This window comes from Bos mutus, chromosome 7 (assembly GCF_027580195.1).
Source record: "Bos mutus isolate GX-2022 chromosome 7, NWIPB_WYAK_1.1, whole genome shotgun sequence".
In the NCBI taxonomy this organism is placed as follows: domain Eukaryota; kingdom Metazoa; phylum Chordata; class Mammalia; order Artiodactyla; family Bovidae; genus Bos; species Bos mutus.
The window spans coordinates 61940115-61955870 of record NC_091623.1 but is presented as its reverse complement, the minus strand read 5'-3'; the positions used below and the strand labels follow the sequence as shown (position 1 = coordinate 61955870).

Sequence of the window (15756 nt, the reverse complement as noted above, 5' to 3'; positions counted from 1 at the left end):
TTAATATAGTTGCCTCTAGCCACCTGCAATGACATATTAAAATTAAGAAAGTGCAAGTGTTAGTCTCTCAGTCATGTCCGACTCTTTGCCACTCCATGGACTATAGCCTGCCAGGCTTCTCTGTCCATGGAATTCTCCAGGCAAGAATACTGGAGTGGGTTGCCAGTCCCTTCTCCAGGGGATCAGACGTGGGTCTTCCACATTGCAGGAAGATTCTTTACCATATGAACCACCAGGGGCCACAAGTAAATATAAAATTGGATTCTTCAGTCACTCTAGTCACACCAACTCAATAACCACATTTGGTTAGTGGCTGCTGCATTGAACAGCACAGATACACAGCACCAGAGAAAGTTCCCTGGGACAGGACAGCTCTAATTACCAAGGGCCAGTGGCCTAACATCATCACAGTTGCTACAGGGACCAACCAAGTGTATATTCCAAAAAATGCAAAGTGGGTTCATTTTTCAACTCATGTGCTTGTGGTAGGCTGGGGACGGAAGGTGGGGGTTAGCTATTTGATATGTTGTGTTTTGCTCTGAGATAATTCCTGTTGAGGCTTTGCAGGGGCCTGTTAATTATAGGAAGAGTATATCTGTACATGTAATTTATTTTCTAGGACAGCTTAATACTGACAAATAGATAAGGAAAACAAGAGCCAGCAAAAGAATGGCTAAGCAATTCTGAGAAATAAAGATTAGGAAAGAATGATAAAAAATAAATAAAAATAGAAAAATTAGGAAAGAATAGAAGTCAGCCATGTCTGAGCATCAGTTAAAAATGTGGGTAGATTGTATAATAAAAAGTCAGTTTCTAACTAACACATTGTTAATCAACTATATTCCAATATAAAATAAAAAAATTTTAAATGTTTCTAGACAATAAAAAATAAAAACACCACATTGGCTATCTCCCTACAACTGATTTGGGTACTCACTGAGCTGAGAATCTGTTGAAAGCCATGGGACATCCCACAGAGGTGTGTCAATGCACTCGCCTCCTCCTCTGACTGCCTAAGGAAAAGCCCGAGGAACACAGGTGCCTTCTTTTACCCAGGAAACTTGTGAGCATCACCAGCTGGGGCACCAGGAATTCCCCTAGGGATGGACACACTGAAAAGACACTAGACTCTGTTTCTGTAATGAGCCATGCTGGCTATGAAGTTTTGGGTGGTATTCTCCAGCTGCCCTGGTTTCAACATGCCCATAGTTAATGTTACTCCTTGTAGGCGGGCCCTGGCTTCAAGTACAACTAACGATTGGTCTTATGATTTGATCAGAACTTTCAAATGTGAAGGTACTTTTACTTATTCCTACAAATAACTGAGTTCTTATGAAGCCTCCCTCCTGATGTTCTTTAAAAAGACAAACTAGAATTTTACAAAATAAAAATCATTTGGGGGCAACTTAACAGTTGATAGCATCAAAACTTGCTACTGTGAAAAATTATGAAACATCCAAAATGAATTTTAGGTTTATTCCTGAATCTCCCCGATGGCTGATATCCCAGAGAAGATTTAAAGAAGCTGAAGATATTATCCAAAAAGCTGCAAAAATAAACAACGTAACTGCCCCAGTGGTAGTTTTTGATCCTGTGGAGGTAAGGATTTGCAAATGTTTTCTCTTGAGATCAGCTGTGCATTCTTGATTATGGAATTTAATTTGATTCAATAGATTTTTGAGTGCCTACTATGTACCAGGCACTGTTCAAGACCTTAGAGACAAAATGATGATGAAGTTCTGAGATAAAACCCATCTCAAAGGGCTGTGGACCAATTAAATATAATAATATATATAAATTGCTTAGCAAATAGCAGTGAAAGTGTTAGTTGCTCAGTCATGTCCGACTTTTTGCAACCCCACGGACTGCAGCCCACCAGGCTCCTCTGTCCATGGAATTCTCTAGGCAAGAATACTGGAGTGGGTAGCCATTCCTTTCTCCAGGGAGCATACAGCAAGTGTAGATTAAATATTAGTTCTTGCTCTGTACCACGGATGCAGCTACATACTGGTGATTTTTTAATATCTATATTAAGTGGGAAAAAAATGTGTTTGAGAGATATTCCACCCATGGGTTCCCCACTGTATTCTGAACCTTACCAAAGTCTGCTGGGGAAGCTGTACCTGTCTTTAGTCTTGCTATATCGTGTCTAGGACCCTAAGGCCTGAGAGCATAGGCTGGTGGATTCACACCTGCAGGAAGGAGGCCATGGGAAAAAGCAAAAATGTAGTGGAGGCATACTCACTTCCTGACAGTCAGTAAGGACTCACCGTGTCCTTGGCCATACCTCGTGCCAACTCCCAGAGAAAACAAGAAAAATTAGACACATGAGGAGCATAGAATATAACCCAGAGTGTTAAGAGAATTAGATGGAAGATAAGTGATGAGGTGAGGAAGGAAGTCCCCAAGGAGCAAACAGGGTGAGCCAGCAAAGACAGCAAAGTGATTCAGGGCTGGTCCAAACCAGTGAGGACGCTTAAATGATAGGGCAAGGGCATTCATGGCCAGAAGGGTCAGGGACTGCTCAGGACACCCCAAGAAGACTATATACTTCTTAGTCTGTATGCTTGCCTCCACGCTCACATCTGTGCCCCTGGCCACCCCAGGACTTTGGATGGTGACGAGTGTGCCAGTACTCTATCCTTCTTGGCCTTTGGAACCTTTTACAGAAGCAGATACCTTGGTGATGGCTGGAGGTTTAATTACAGTGGCCATGAACCCAAGCTTTCAGAGAGCTGCCAAGAAAAATATGTCTTAATCCTTTGCTCTTCGGATCAAGAATTCCGTTCCCAGCCTTGGTCAATTTAACTGGATGCAAAAATAACATTGGGAGTGTCTAACACTTCTGGATCTCAGGGCTGTGCTGAATGTTTGTTTTTTTTTTTTTTTTTTTGATGTTTAATGGATAAATGGTCTGACTTCTGTTTTGAGGACCTTAGAGTCTAGTAGTAGAGATAAAGTTTATGTGGATGAAAGCAATCATAAAACATTTCAGAGATACATAGTTATATAGACAAATGAGAACAAAGTCCAATGTCAAAACACATGCTTTCTTCCTGCCATGAGGCATATTGAACCTCAGCTGAACAAACCCGAGGAGGAAAAGGGAGCTTGTGCTTTCCTGAGGCCAAGTCATCTCTCCCTATTCACCTCCCAGGTAGGGTCCTCTGAAGGAGGATATATAGGGCCCTGTGCCAACAAATGCAAACTGCTCAGAATGGTAATAAAGAGCCCACCAGATGCCAGGCACATTGTTCAGCTCATCTGATGCTCATGCCAGTCATTGCTAGTACATATTATTATAGGCCTTTTCACAGGAGGGCTAACTGAGGCACAGTTCTTCTTAGTTTAAAAGTTAAATTATTTGCCCAGGATTACACAGATAAACGTCTCACTCTGGTGCCTCATGTTAAGGGCAGTGGCATTAACTTGGACAGGAAGAAAAACCATGTCATACCATCTTCAAACAATCTTGGGCTTCTGTGGCTTCCTTTCTGAAGCACCTTCAGCCTTCTCGTGGTGCCTGATCCAAAGGCATTTCGGCGGCTCCGTACAAGCCAGAGATAAGCGCTGGATACGGAAATGTTCTTGTCCTGAGGTTTCCAAATCTGGCTGCTTATCACCACCACCCAAAGAGCTGTTAAAAATTACAGATTACCAGGCCCTTGAGTCCTAGGAAAGATTCAGACTAAGCAAACCCAAGGTGGGACCTGGAAATCTGCATTTTCACAAGGACCCTGTGGAAGTGCCAATTGTCAGCATAGGCCTGATCCCCAGGTCCTGTCTGTGCTTGGTCCCATGCCCATAAAACTTTCAGAAGGACTGCTAGTCCCAGCAGTTTACGCAGGGACTTTCTTCCTTGTGATAATTGGGTAATACTGCCAGGGGCATGTTCTGGAGGTTTTCACTCCAGATAGTGCAGAAGCAGAAAGGTAACATGACTGTGAGTTGCATAAGGAGGTGCCTGATTGTTCTCGAAAAGAAAGATGCTAATATTTGGGAAGCAGCTACAAGGGCAGGTCTGGCACTCTTCCTTCCTTCATTGTGGAAATTCTTTCCTTGGCCTCTTACTGAATACACGCACAGAGTCACGGAGTTTAACTTTATCCTGAAGAGATTCTCCACCTCAGAGCCTTGTAGCTTTTTTAGTTTCAATTCCTTTTTTTTAATTGAAGTATAGTTGATTTATAATATTGTATTAGTTTCAGGTGTACAAGAAAGTGATTCAGTTATTCTTTCAGATTATTTTCCATTATAGGTTATGAAAAGATATTGAATGTATTTCCCTATGCTGTATAGTAAATAATCCCTGTTGCTTATCTATTTTATGTATAGTGGTTTGTATCTGTTAATCCCATACATCTAGTTTATCCCTCCGACCCTCCTTCCTCTTCCCTTTGATAACCATGTTTGTTTTCTATGTCTGTGAATCTATTTCTGTTTTTTATATAGATTCATTTGCATTTGTATTACATATATAAATGACTTATAATATTTGTCTTTCTCCCTCTGACTTACTTCACTAAGTGAAATATTCTCCTGTTGCAAATGGCAATATTTCATTCTTTCTTACGACCAACATTCCATTGTGTATATACCATAGTATCTTGAGCCAATCATTTGTTGATGATTGTCACTTGGGTTGTTGTCTTGGCTAATGTAAATAGTATAGTTTCAATTCTAATAAGCTTGATTATCTAGATTCCTAACACATGAAAAGTTAACTTCAGTAAATTAAAAGTAAAGGAAGGAAGCCCATTAACAGTAGTAAGAATACCACCAACCATTGACAGCTTACGTGTTTTCCTCAATGGTGCAATAATTAAAATAAGAGTTAAAATGTATGGGGTGTTAACAATGGTTCAAATACTATGTTAAGATTTATATATATGACCTCACTTAAACTTCTCAATGCTTAATTATTAGACTCATTTTACAGAGAGATAAACTGAGGCTCACAGAGGATAAATAGTAACATTTTCAAGGTCCCCTAGTTAACCCAAGTGTGTTCTGACACTGAGACAAAAACAGGAAAAGTATAAAAAGCAGATATGAACCTCAAGGTAGTTTGGGGCTATATGGCCCTAGCCACTCAAAAGGCCCTAAGGTTCAGTGTGATTAAGGTCACCCATGGTGATGCCCATGAGTCAAGGCAAATCTATGTTAGCAGTCAGGCTTTACATAAAGAGATAGTGAAGCCAATTTTTATATTTTAAAGGTTTCTGTCTAAAATGGGCCACAAACATTTTTAAATGTTAGAATAAGCATCCTTTATTTAGATGCCTTTATTGTATGCAAGGGCTTCCCTGGTGGCTCAGAGGGTAAAGCGTCTGCCTGCAATGAGGGAGACCTGGGTTCTATCCCTGCATTGGGAAGATGCCCTGGAGAAGGGAATGGCTACCCACTTCAGTATCCTGGCCTGGAGAATTCCATGGACTATATAGCAAATTCCAGACTTCTAAGCATATTCAAAGTGAAGTGAGTTACATGCATAAGAATATACTATCGTAGCCAAAGATACTTCCTCATCATTTCTTAATCTCATAGTTGTGTACATTACTTTAGCAACAGGAGCAACTCCCCCTGAAGCAGCAGAAAGTTTTCATTTTGGACCTGTTTAGGACTCGGAACATTGCTACAATAACTATTATGTCTTTGCTGCTATGGTAAGTAATAACAGATCTGGAAATGTGACATATAGCATGTAAATATAGAGCTGATTTTCTTTTTTTTTTTTTATTTTATTTTATTTACCTTTACAATATTGTATTCAAGGGACAGGGTCAAGGCCTGGGTCCTCCTGAGACAAAATTAAAAGTTTAGAATCTAAGTTATTTGGAAAGCCCTTAACTTAATTTAAGGGCTTCCCTGACAGCTCAGTTGGTAAAACTGCATTGCTCTCGGCCTGCAATGGAGGAGACGCAGGTTCAAGTCCTGGATTGGGAAGATCCCCTGGAGAAGGGATAAGCTACCCACTCCAGTATTCTTGGACTTCCCTTGTGGCTCAGCTGGTAAAGAATCCACCTGCAATGCGGGAGACCTGGGTTTGATCCCTGGGTTGGGAATATCCCCTGGAGAAGGGAAAGGCTACCCATTCAAGTATTCTGCCCTGGAGAATTCCATAAACTGTATAGTCCATGGGGTGGCAAAGAGTTGGACACAACTGAGCGACTTGCACTTTCAACTTAATTTATGGAACTGGATACTGAAAAAAATGTCAAAGAGAACTTTGACCCACATGGAAAGGGTCCCCTGCCCCTCCTAAAGTTACTGGGATTAAAACTAATGATATCCTGGATGCCCGAAGCTGAGATGCTAACTCACCTCCTGCTTCCAGAAGTTGTACAGGCAATTAATCAGTGAGCTTAGAATATGCTGAGTCCCCACTGCCTGACTTGGAGTTTTGACAAGCTTATTATTCTTGTGAATAGCAATTCACTGAGTGATTTTTAAGACACATAAATAATGAACTGACTTTGTAGGCAAGATTTAATAATATATCTGCCAAGAAATTAGGAAGAAGACAGAAAGGAAAGAACATGCCTACTCCATGATGGCAGCACAAAAAACGATGGTAATCAGAACTACCAGGCTCACGCTGCAGCTAGTCTAATTTTAGAGCCGCCTTGTATTAAATTAGAAGTCATCAATAACAGAGTTTATGCCCCTGAATTAAGCAAGTATGTCCTGGTCACGTGGCTTTCCGCACAATGGACCTACTTAGTTCTTAAATGTCAGCAGGTATCACTGATGCAAATGAATCTTGAGAAGGGGCACTCCTGGGCTAACAATAAAGTAGTCGTTAGTTTTATTCATGCTGCTCTTATTATCAAATGTGAAAATCACTAAGATCCTAGAGGAATAAAGTTTCATTTTTTGTTTTGTTTTGAATTAGCCCTTGTGCTATCCAACCTAGTAGCTGCTGCTAAGTCGTTTCAGTCTTGTCCGACTCTGTGCGACCCCATAGACGGCAGCCCACCAGGCTCCCCCTTCCCTGGGATTCTCCAGGCAAGAACACTGGAGTGGGTTGCCATTTCCTTCTCCAGTGCATGAAAGTGAAAAGTGAAAAGGAAGTCGCTCAGTTGTGTCCGACTCTTTGCGACCCCATGGACTACAGCCCACCAGGCTCCTCCGTCCATGGGATTTTCCAGGCAAGAGTACTGGAGTGGGGTGCCATTGCCTTCTCCTCCAACCTAGTACAGTATGTGTAAAAAAGATCCAACAGTGTTCCTGAAAATATTTTTCAGATGTTCTCTGCTTTTCAGTCATGTTGATAATAAGCAAGTTTCTCCACAGAGGAGTCTGCATAGTGTTATATATAACTTAGTGTTTTTTCCACAGAAAAGCTTTTATGTGGAAGTTAACTATAATGGCGGGATATGCAATGTGCATTCTGTGATACCCTGAAGCATTATGAGACTCATTTTTTTCCCCTAAAGTGAGTTTTACTAAGTCAATTGGAATTTACTGTAAGTGGATCCCACAGTATTACCTATGTATCTTTTTCTTTTTGGGGGGAGGGGAGGAGAATGAAATATGGATTTTATGTTCACTGATGTGACAGTCTTTCTTCAAATAATATCTCTAAGGGGATGAGAATGTGTTGTACAAGCTATTCTACTGAAACCTGAAATTAGCTAGCTTAGGATAGGTAATTGTTGAATATTTGTATATTTAGACTTAGTGCTGTCCACTTTCTGCAATGATAAAAACATTTCACATCTCTGTTGTCCATTATAGTAGCCACTAGCTCCATGTGGCTACTAAGGAATTGAAGTGTGGCTAGTGCCAAAGTGAGGGATGAAATTTTAAGTTTTACTTAACTTTACTTTTTACTTTTAAATAACCCTATGTGGCTAGTCACTACTTGTAAGGTACCAAGATATGGACAACTTCCTATCCATCGTGAAATTGTAAGGTGACTCAAGCCATCCTTTTGTCGTTTCTGTCTTTCGATTTCCAGGATGTTGACCTCAGTGGGTTACTTTGCTCTGTCTCTCAACACTCCTAATTTACATGGAGATCCCTACCTGAACTGTTTCTTCTCTGCTTTGATTGAAGTTCCAGCTTACATTGCAGCCTGGCTGCTACTTCGAACCCTACCCAGACGTTATGTCATAGCTGGAGTACTGTTCTTTGGAGGAAGTGTGCTTCTCTTAATTCAGTTGGTACCTGCAGGTAAGAAGCTATCCAGTATTAGCAACTTACCAGGAAAGATCCACACCTCGACCAGGCTAGTTATTAGTCGTGTGTGCTTAGTCGTTCAGTCGTGTCTGACTCTGTGCGACCCCATAGACAGCAGCCCATCAGGCTCCCCCGTCTCTGGGATTCTCCAGGCAAGAACACTGAGGGAAGCCCTAATTATTAGTCACTTCCCTATTTATGTAGCTTTTACATAATAAACCATTCATAAGTCAGTTACACAAGAGATAGCTAACTCTGTGATTTCCTTTGTTCAAAATTAGTCCCTTCAAACAGAAGGGTTAGTATCGGAGACAGAAATCACCACCAGAAGAAGAGTAACGCTCCCAGTGCATCCCCTTCATAGAAGCTTTCACCTAATCCCTCAAACCTTTGAGGCATAAACCTGAGTGCTAATTTCTTGGTACTTTCAAACCTTCTCTCTGATTGATGTATATATACAAGTGTTAAGAGTTGGTAGTACATGCCAGTTCCAGTATAAATTCAGTGATTTTTATCGTCTGTAATCTTTAAGTAGTTAGAAAGCACATGAAAAGATACATGCTTCTCTTTTCCTCTTATGTCCAAGTTTCTCATATTGTTACAACATTAAGTCAACAGATTATTGATATATAGTATTATATATAGAAGTATATATCTCAAGAATAATAAGTAGGATAAAAGGATTGGTTCTTCTGTTCAAAGATTAAACTTAACTGCATTAACAAGCTAACAATTGACTATGAAACTGTTGTAATTAAAGTGTAGATAAGGTCACGGAATGCATAAATGATCTAGAATGACAGAAGAGCGAAGCTCAAAGCACCCTTCACTCTCCATCTTTTTCTACGTCCAATTAGTAAGCCTTTGAAGAAGAAGTGTAATTTGGGGAATATCTTTATATTAGAAAATATTTATATATGAAACATAAAACATTCCTATACAAGCAATAGGGACAAAACAAGCAACTGTTAAGAAAGTATTGTTTCTACAAGTACCTCTGTTTACACTGGGTGTCTTCTCCAGGTTACAACTTCTTGTCCATTGGTCTGGCCATGTTGGGAAAGTTTGGGATCACGTCTGCCTTTGCCATGCTGTATGTCTTCACTGCAGAACTCTACCCAACCCTGGTCAGGAACATGGCAGTGGGGGTCGCCTCCATGGCCTCCAGAGTGGGCAGCATCATCGCTCCCTACTTTGTTTACCTAGGTGAGATGCATCTTATCAGTCTATCCTTTTTTTTTAATATATCTATAAGTAATAGACTTTCTGTTGTGAAAAATGCAAACAGCACAGCAAGTGCTAGACTCCTGTACAAGGTCACCTGTACTCTCTCAGTTCCTCAAATCACAGCTCTCAGAGGAACTAACACTAACCTTTGGTGAGTAGCCCTCCAGACATTTCGTTTTGTACAACACACACACACATTTTTAAATACACAAAATTATATCATAAATATTGTTTCATGACTTTTTTTAAACTTAACATTGTATCAGAATATCTTTCCTGATTGGTATATATATAGTTTTCATCTCTGCCTTTCATCTTCCCTATACTTTCATACCATGCTCATGTGGTCTAATTGGTATATATGTAGTTCTTTTATCTTCTATTTAGTTAGTACATAGACTTCTAATATATGTGTACACATAATTTATTTAACTAGGTTCATGGATGAATATTTAGACCATTTCCAAGTTTTTGTTATTGCAAATAACATTACAGTGAACATTCCCCTACACCCCCACAGCCTTTGTATATATGGATCAATGGATTGCTGGAGCAATTTAAAAATTTCATAGATATTGCCAAATTGACTTCTGAATACTATACCAGTTTACAATCCAACTATCAATATATGAGAGTGTCTGTTTCTCCACATCCTCACCAACAATGGGAATCATCCAATTTTTTAATCATTGATAATCTGTTGTGTGAAAAATGGATATCATTGTTGCTTTCATTTCTTTTTCAACTATGAATGAGGTTGAACATTTTTTCATGTATTTATTGACATTCTATTTATTTTTAAGATATCTGACTGTCCATGTCTTTTCCCATCTTTCTAATGGTTTATTCAACTTTATATTTTGAGGGGGGAGCTTTTTGTAATTGAAAAAATTAGCCCTCTATATATATATTGTAAATATTTTTTCCTAGTTTATCATTTCCCTTTTGACTTCATGACTTTTTTTGCAGTGCAGGAACTTTAGCTTTTATGTGATCATATTTATTCATCAGAAGGGCTTTCATGAGATGTTCCATGTATGTAGGAGCTAGCACTTGAAGCCTAAACCTCGTAAGAACTTTACTGGTTAGAGATGGAGACACAGTTCCTTATTCTTCCTAGTTATTCATTGGTTACCTACTGGTTCAAACACACACAAATACATCCCCAAAGACATATGTGAATTCTCAGACAAGGTACACTCTAAAACCTTACAGAGAAAGAGAGACATTTTCCACACAGCTGCCCTGAATACTTGAGAAATACATTATTATGTAGAATGGTGTCTTTTCATCTTCCCTATACTTTCAAACCATGCTCATGTGGTCTAATGGGGGACCACTTACATAAGAAATGCAGGAGTCTGAGAAAGAGCTTTCTGTTCCACAGTAGCAGCTCCTGTTGGTGACAACAGAGGCCTTAGAGAAGCTTCAAGATTTATATTTTTTTTGTCAAATAAAATTCTTGGTTGTGTTATTCCTCTGTAATCTCTGTATGTAGAAGGGAAGCAAGATGAAGATCTATTATTCTCCTGTCCAAGTAACACCAGATAAAGAAGAGGTGGAGTGGTTCTTCCAATTACATATAAAACCAAGACATATAAATACTGCAGAAAGAAACCACAGTGCCTGACATTTATTGATTTAAATTGGATTGAATATATTACTTAGATTTTCTTTGAGAGTCTCACAGCTCTGTGGACCTAGCTTTCTACAGCAGCCTACTGGTCTGGGCAAGTGCAAAGGTCATATCAGTCATCACAGCCAGTACCTGTCCCTGCAACATCCTGGTCCACCTCTTTCCCTGTGGTGTCCTCCCATCCCCCCATCTCCAGTGACTTTTACCTTAAGAGAACTTTGGTAGGCAAAGATTTCTATCAAAAGAACATCTATCACACCTGATTAAGTAGCAGCTTAGAGAATACCAGTTGACATGAAAGACTTTTTGATAATGCAAGATCAAGGGTGAATAATTATGGAAATTCAGAGGCAATGACATCTGCCAAACAGAAACTGTGTATTTTGCACACTTTTTTCTTCTGTAAGTATTCAGATTTAAAACTGTGTGCCACCATTACAAAGTGATTCTCAAGAGCATCTGGAGAGTCCCTCTATCCAACTGATGTCCTTACGTCCTGTGTCTTACAGGTGCTTACAACAGAGTTCTGCCCTACATCCTCATGGGTAGCCTGACGGTCCTGATCGGAATCATCACTCTTTTTTTCCCTGAAAGTTTTGGGAGAACTCTACCAGAGACCCTAGAGCAGATGCAGAAAGTGAAAGGGTAAGTGGAACTTTATTTTTTTATTATTATTTTTTTTTTTTACTTTGCAATATTGTATTGGTTTTGCCATATATCAACATGCATCCACCACGGGTGTACACATGTTCCCAATCCTAACCCCCTCCTCCCACCTGCCTCCCCATACCATCCCTCTGGGTCATCCCAAATTATATGTATAAAAAAAGAATAAACATGATAGAATAAATAGGAAGGTTCTGAAAAGGAAGAGTAACAGTGGAGAGTAGCACTATCAGATAATAAAGCATATTATTAAGCAATGGCAATTAAAACAGTATGATAACAGTATAGAAAAATAAATTACCGGGATGGGATAGGGTTCAAAATTAAACTGAATAAAATAAGAGAATTTGGTGTGAGATAATAAGTAGCACTTCAAAATCAGTGGGGAAAAGTTAGATTATTCAGTAAAAAGTGGTAGAATATTCAACTAGCCATTTTGGCTACATCAAAAGCTGAAATCCTACTTCAAAATATATCATGATAAATTCCAGGAAGATTAAAAATTGAGGCCTAAAAATATAAAGTCATAAATGCACCAGAAGAAAACATAAATATTTTATAACCTTAAAGAAGGCCTTTCTGAGCATGATATGAAAAACAAAAAGACATAAAGGAAAAGATCAACATATTTGATTAAGCAAGTTTAGATATTGTCAGTAGAGCAAAAGTGAAACCATAAATTAGAACAAAGGTCGACAAACCAGGGGGAAAATATTTGCAACACACCAGACAGAGTTAATAAACTTAAGATACAAGAAGCTCTTAGAGGTCAGTGGGAAAAAGACCAACAACTCAGTAAGAAAACTGGTAAAGGTCATGAACAAGCAGTTTATAGAAAAGAACATTTCAGGGGCAAATATATTTATGAAAAGGAAATACCTGTCCACATTAATAAAAAGAATTTTTAATGCAATATCATTTTTTGGCCTATGAGATTGTGTGAGAGTTTTCTTCTTGATATCAACCAATTCTGACACCAATGAAGTGTCCTGTAATGACATTCAGTTATGACACTAATTACCCAGGACTAGTATCATCCTCTACAGGTTAAAGGCTCAGTCCCATAAGACAGCTTACTCTTCAGCTGCCAGTCACAAGTAAAGTAATGGGTCCCCAAGGTTATCCACATTTCTGGCTGTTGGGGAGGGGGAAATTTACTCCCTTACCCCTTTAAGTTCTTGTGGCTGAACTAATAATAAAATTGACACAAGTCAAGTCAAGAGCAGAAAAACACATTTGAATTCATGCATACAGAGATCTCTCAGAAAGAGGACTGCAGACATGGCCAAAGCAGGCAGCTTTTACACTTTTTAGACAAAGAAACAATAAAACTGAGAGGAATTGATAGGACAAAGAAACTTAGGTTTGAGTGCTTAATTGCTGTTGTTCAGTCGCCAAGTAGTGTCAGACTCTGCGACCCCATGGACTTCAGCAAGCCAGGCTTCCCTGTCCCTCACCATCTTCCGGAGTTTGCCGAAGACATGAACTTGGGTACTTAATTAGTAAGGAATTTAAATAAAGTGTGGGCCTGGGTGGTAATTTATAAAGAAGCAGCAAGGTTTATTTATACAGATTTTTTGGTCCTGCCCTGAATTCTCCATCTCTGGTGATAAGGGTGTCCTTCTACCTCCATATGTGGGGAGTGAGCATTTTCCAAGAGGGATTTATTTCCTGCTTTCGGGGGCACAGAGGAGGCCAGAGCTTCTTTCTGCATCAGCTCCTTCACAAGCAACTTGAATTCAAAATAATCAAAATGGGGACTTCCCTAGCAGTCCAGGGGTTAGGATTCAGTGCCTTCACTGCTGAGGGCCCAGGTTCAGTCCCTGGTTGGGGAACTAAGATCCCACATGCTGTGTGACCAAAAGCAAAAACAAAATCAAAAAGCAAAATAATCAACATGCTATTGTGGCATATTTGGGGGCAGCCTGCCCTGAGCTCCAACATGTCCAACGTGACTACAAAGTCTGGTGTTTCCACAACGCCCCTCCTCAAGTTCAGGAATTTGCTAGAATGATGCACAGAACTCAGGAAAACATTTTACTTACTATTACCCATTTGTTATAAGCAACACAAATGAACAGCCAGGGGAAAACGTGAGGTCCGGAAGGGCCCAGAGCACAGGAGTCTCTGTCCTGTGGAGTTGGGGAGCATCACCATCCTGGCACGTGGATATGTTTGCCAATTCAGACGCTCTCCAGACCCCAGTAAACGTTTAGGAGATTTTATGGAGGTTTTTCACCACATCGGCATCATCAATATTAATTTAACCTCAGCCCTTCTCCCTTCTCTGGGGGCTGGAGGGTGGGCTGAAAGTTCCAGGCTTCTAGTCAAGGCTTGATCTTTCTGGAAACCAGCCTCCATCGTGAAGCTATCTAGGGACTCACCAAGAGTCACCTCATTAGAATAAGAGGCAAGACACTCCTGTTACCCTTGTCACTCAGAAAATTACAAGGGATTTTAGGAGCTCTATTCAGAAACCAGGGACAAAAATCAAATATCTTTCTATGACAACACAGACTGGCAAACATTTAAAAGATCAGTGGTATGGTAGTAGAAGTTTAAGGTTCATTTATTTTTATTTATTTATTTTTGTCCGCACTGGGTCTCCGTGGCTGCAGGGTTTCTCTAGATGTGGCAAGCAAGGGCTCCTCTTCGCTGTGGCATGCAGGTTTCTCGTTGCAGTGGTTTCTCTTGTTGCGGAGCACGGCTCTAGGCACGCGGGCTTCAGGAGCTGGGGCTCGCAGGCTCTAGAGTGCTGGCTCAGCAGTGGTGGCTCTAGAACTTATTGGCGCTGCAGCACATGGGAGCTTCCCCAGCCAGGGGTGAATCCATGTCCCCTGAATTGTTAGGGGGATTCTCAACCACCGGGCCACCAGGGAAGTCCAAGAGAAGTTTAGATTCTAGAGGGAAACTGCCTGGCTTCAAAACCCAAATCTACTGCAAACTTGGGCAATTCGCTTAGTTTTCACTAGACCTCAGTATTCCCATCTGTTATATGGGAATAGTTCATATGGCTTTTGTGATGTTATATAAGATAATGTTTTTTGTTGTTGTTGTTTTTTTTTTTTTTTTATTATTTTTTTTTTTTTACTTTACAATATTGTATTGGTTTTGCAGTGCATAGCCATGATAAAAATAAGTCCACATGTGAATGGGTTGTGATCCAGACTGGATGTATATAGCAAAAGATGCCCAGTTTTGATAGGCTGTTTCTCCTAATGATGAAACTACTTCAATATCAACTTTACCTTACCAAGAACTTCATGCTTACCACTCTATTCTTTCCTCAGTGAAACTATAAAATTGTGAATACTAGTGCTAGCTATACTCATGAGGTTCTTTTTAAAGTAATTACTTGTTCATTGACTAGAGAAATGTTTTTCTGTGTCAATTTGGCTTTTTTTTTTCATTTAATTTTCTTTGGCATTTTTCTTATTTTCAGGTTCAGATATGGGAAAAAAACAAAAGGTTCAATGGAGAAAGAAGAAAATTCCAAAGTTATAATAACTTCATTCTAATAAAATTCCCATCCTATTTGGTGAATTGAAAAACATCCATAAGCCTGTGAAGAAACTAAAGCTGTTCCTGATGAAAAGGACTGACTAGGAGAAAAAACACTAAAATGGACCTTGCTATTAAGAAATGCTTGCCGTATGGCAAACTCTGGACCAGACTTACAGATAACTCCTTATTTTTAAAAACAAACCATTTCTAGAGACTTTTCCTAATTAATTCGATGAATTGAGTTTGTCGGATTTTTAGAAAACGCGTTGGTCAAGGACTGGAAAACCCATATATAAAGATTAAACTCATTTCCAAATACAAAGACTATCCAAATTTTTTAAAAATTCATTGAATTAACTCAACTGTCAGGCTTGTGTGTGTGTGTGTGTGTGTGTGTGTGTATAAGTAAACCAGCTCATTCAAAATGACCAATTATATGCAGTATTCCTACCCAGCAAATTTTATACGCTCCTTTGAGAAGAATTGATGGCAGATACTAATAGCATTTACAAGTGAAATGTATCAAGAGATCAGACAGC

General features: G+C 39.6%; 1 protein-coding gene across 1 annotated transcript in view; it reads left to right on the top strand.

The window, feature by feature from the left end:
* LOC102273763 (solute carrier family 22 member 4) overlaps positions 1-15528 on the top strand; it is a 43033-nt gene extending 27505 nt beyond the window's left edge. The window contains exons 5-10 of the mRNA XM_005888368.3: positions 1473-1599; positions 5566-5666; positions 7964-8178; positions 9208-9390; positions 11557-11692; positions 15156-15528. Coding sequence (XP_005888430.1) covers positions 1473-1599; positions 5566-5666; positions 7964-8178; positions 9208-9390; positions 11557-11692; positions 15156-15231 — 838 coding nt within the window. The 3' untranslated portion in view covers positions 15232-15528. The remainder of the gene's footprint in view (positions 1-1472; positions 1600-5565; positions 5667-7963; positions 8179-9207; positions 9391-11556; positions 11693-15155) is intronic.
* The last annotated feature ends 228 nt before the right edge of the window (positions 15529-15756 follow it).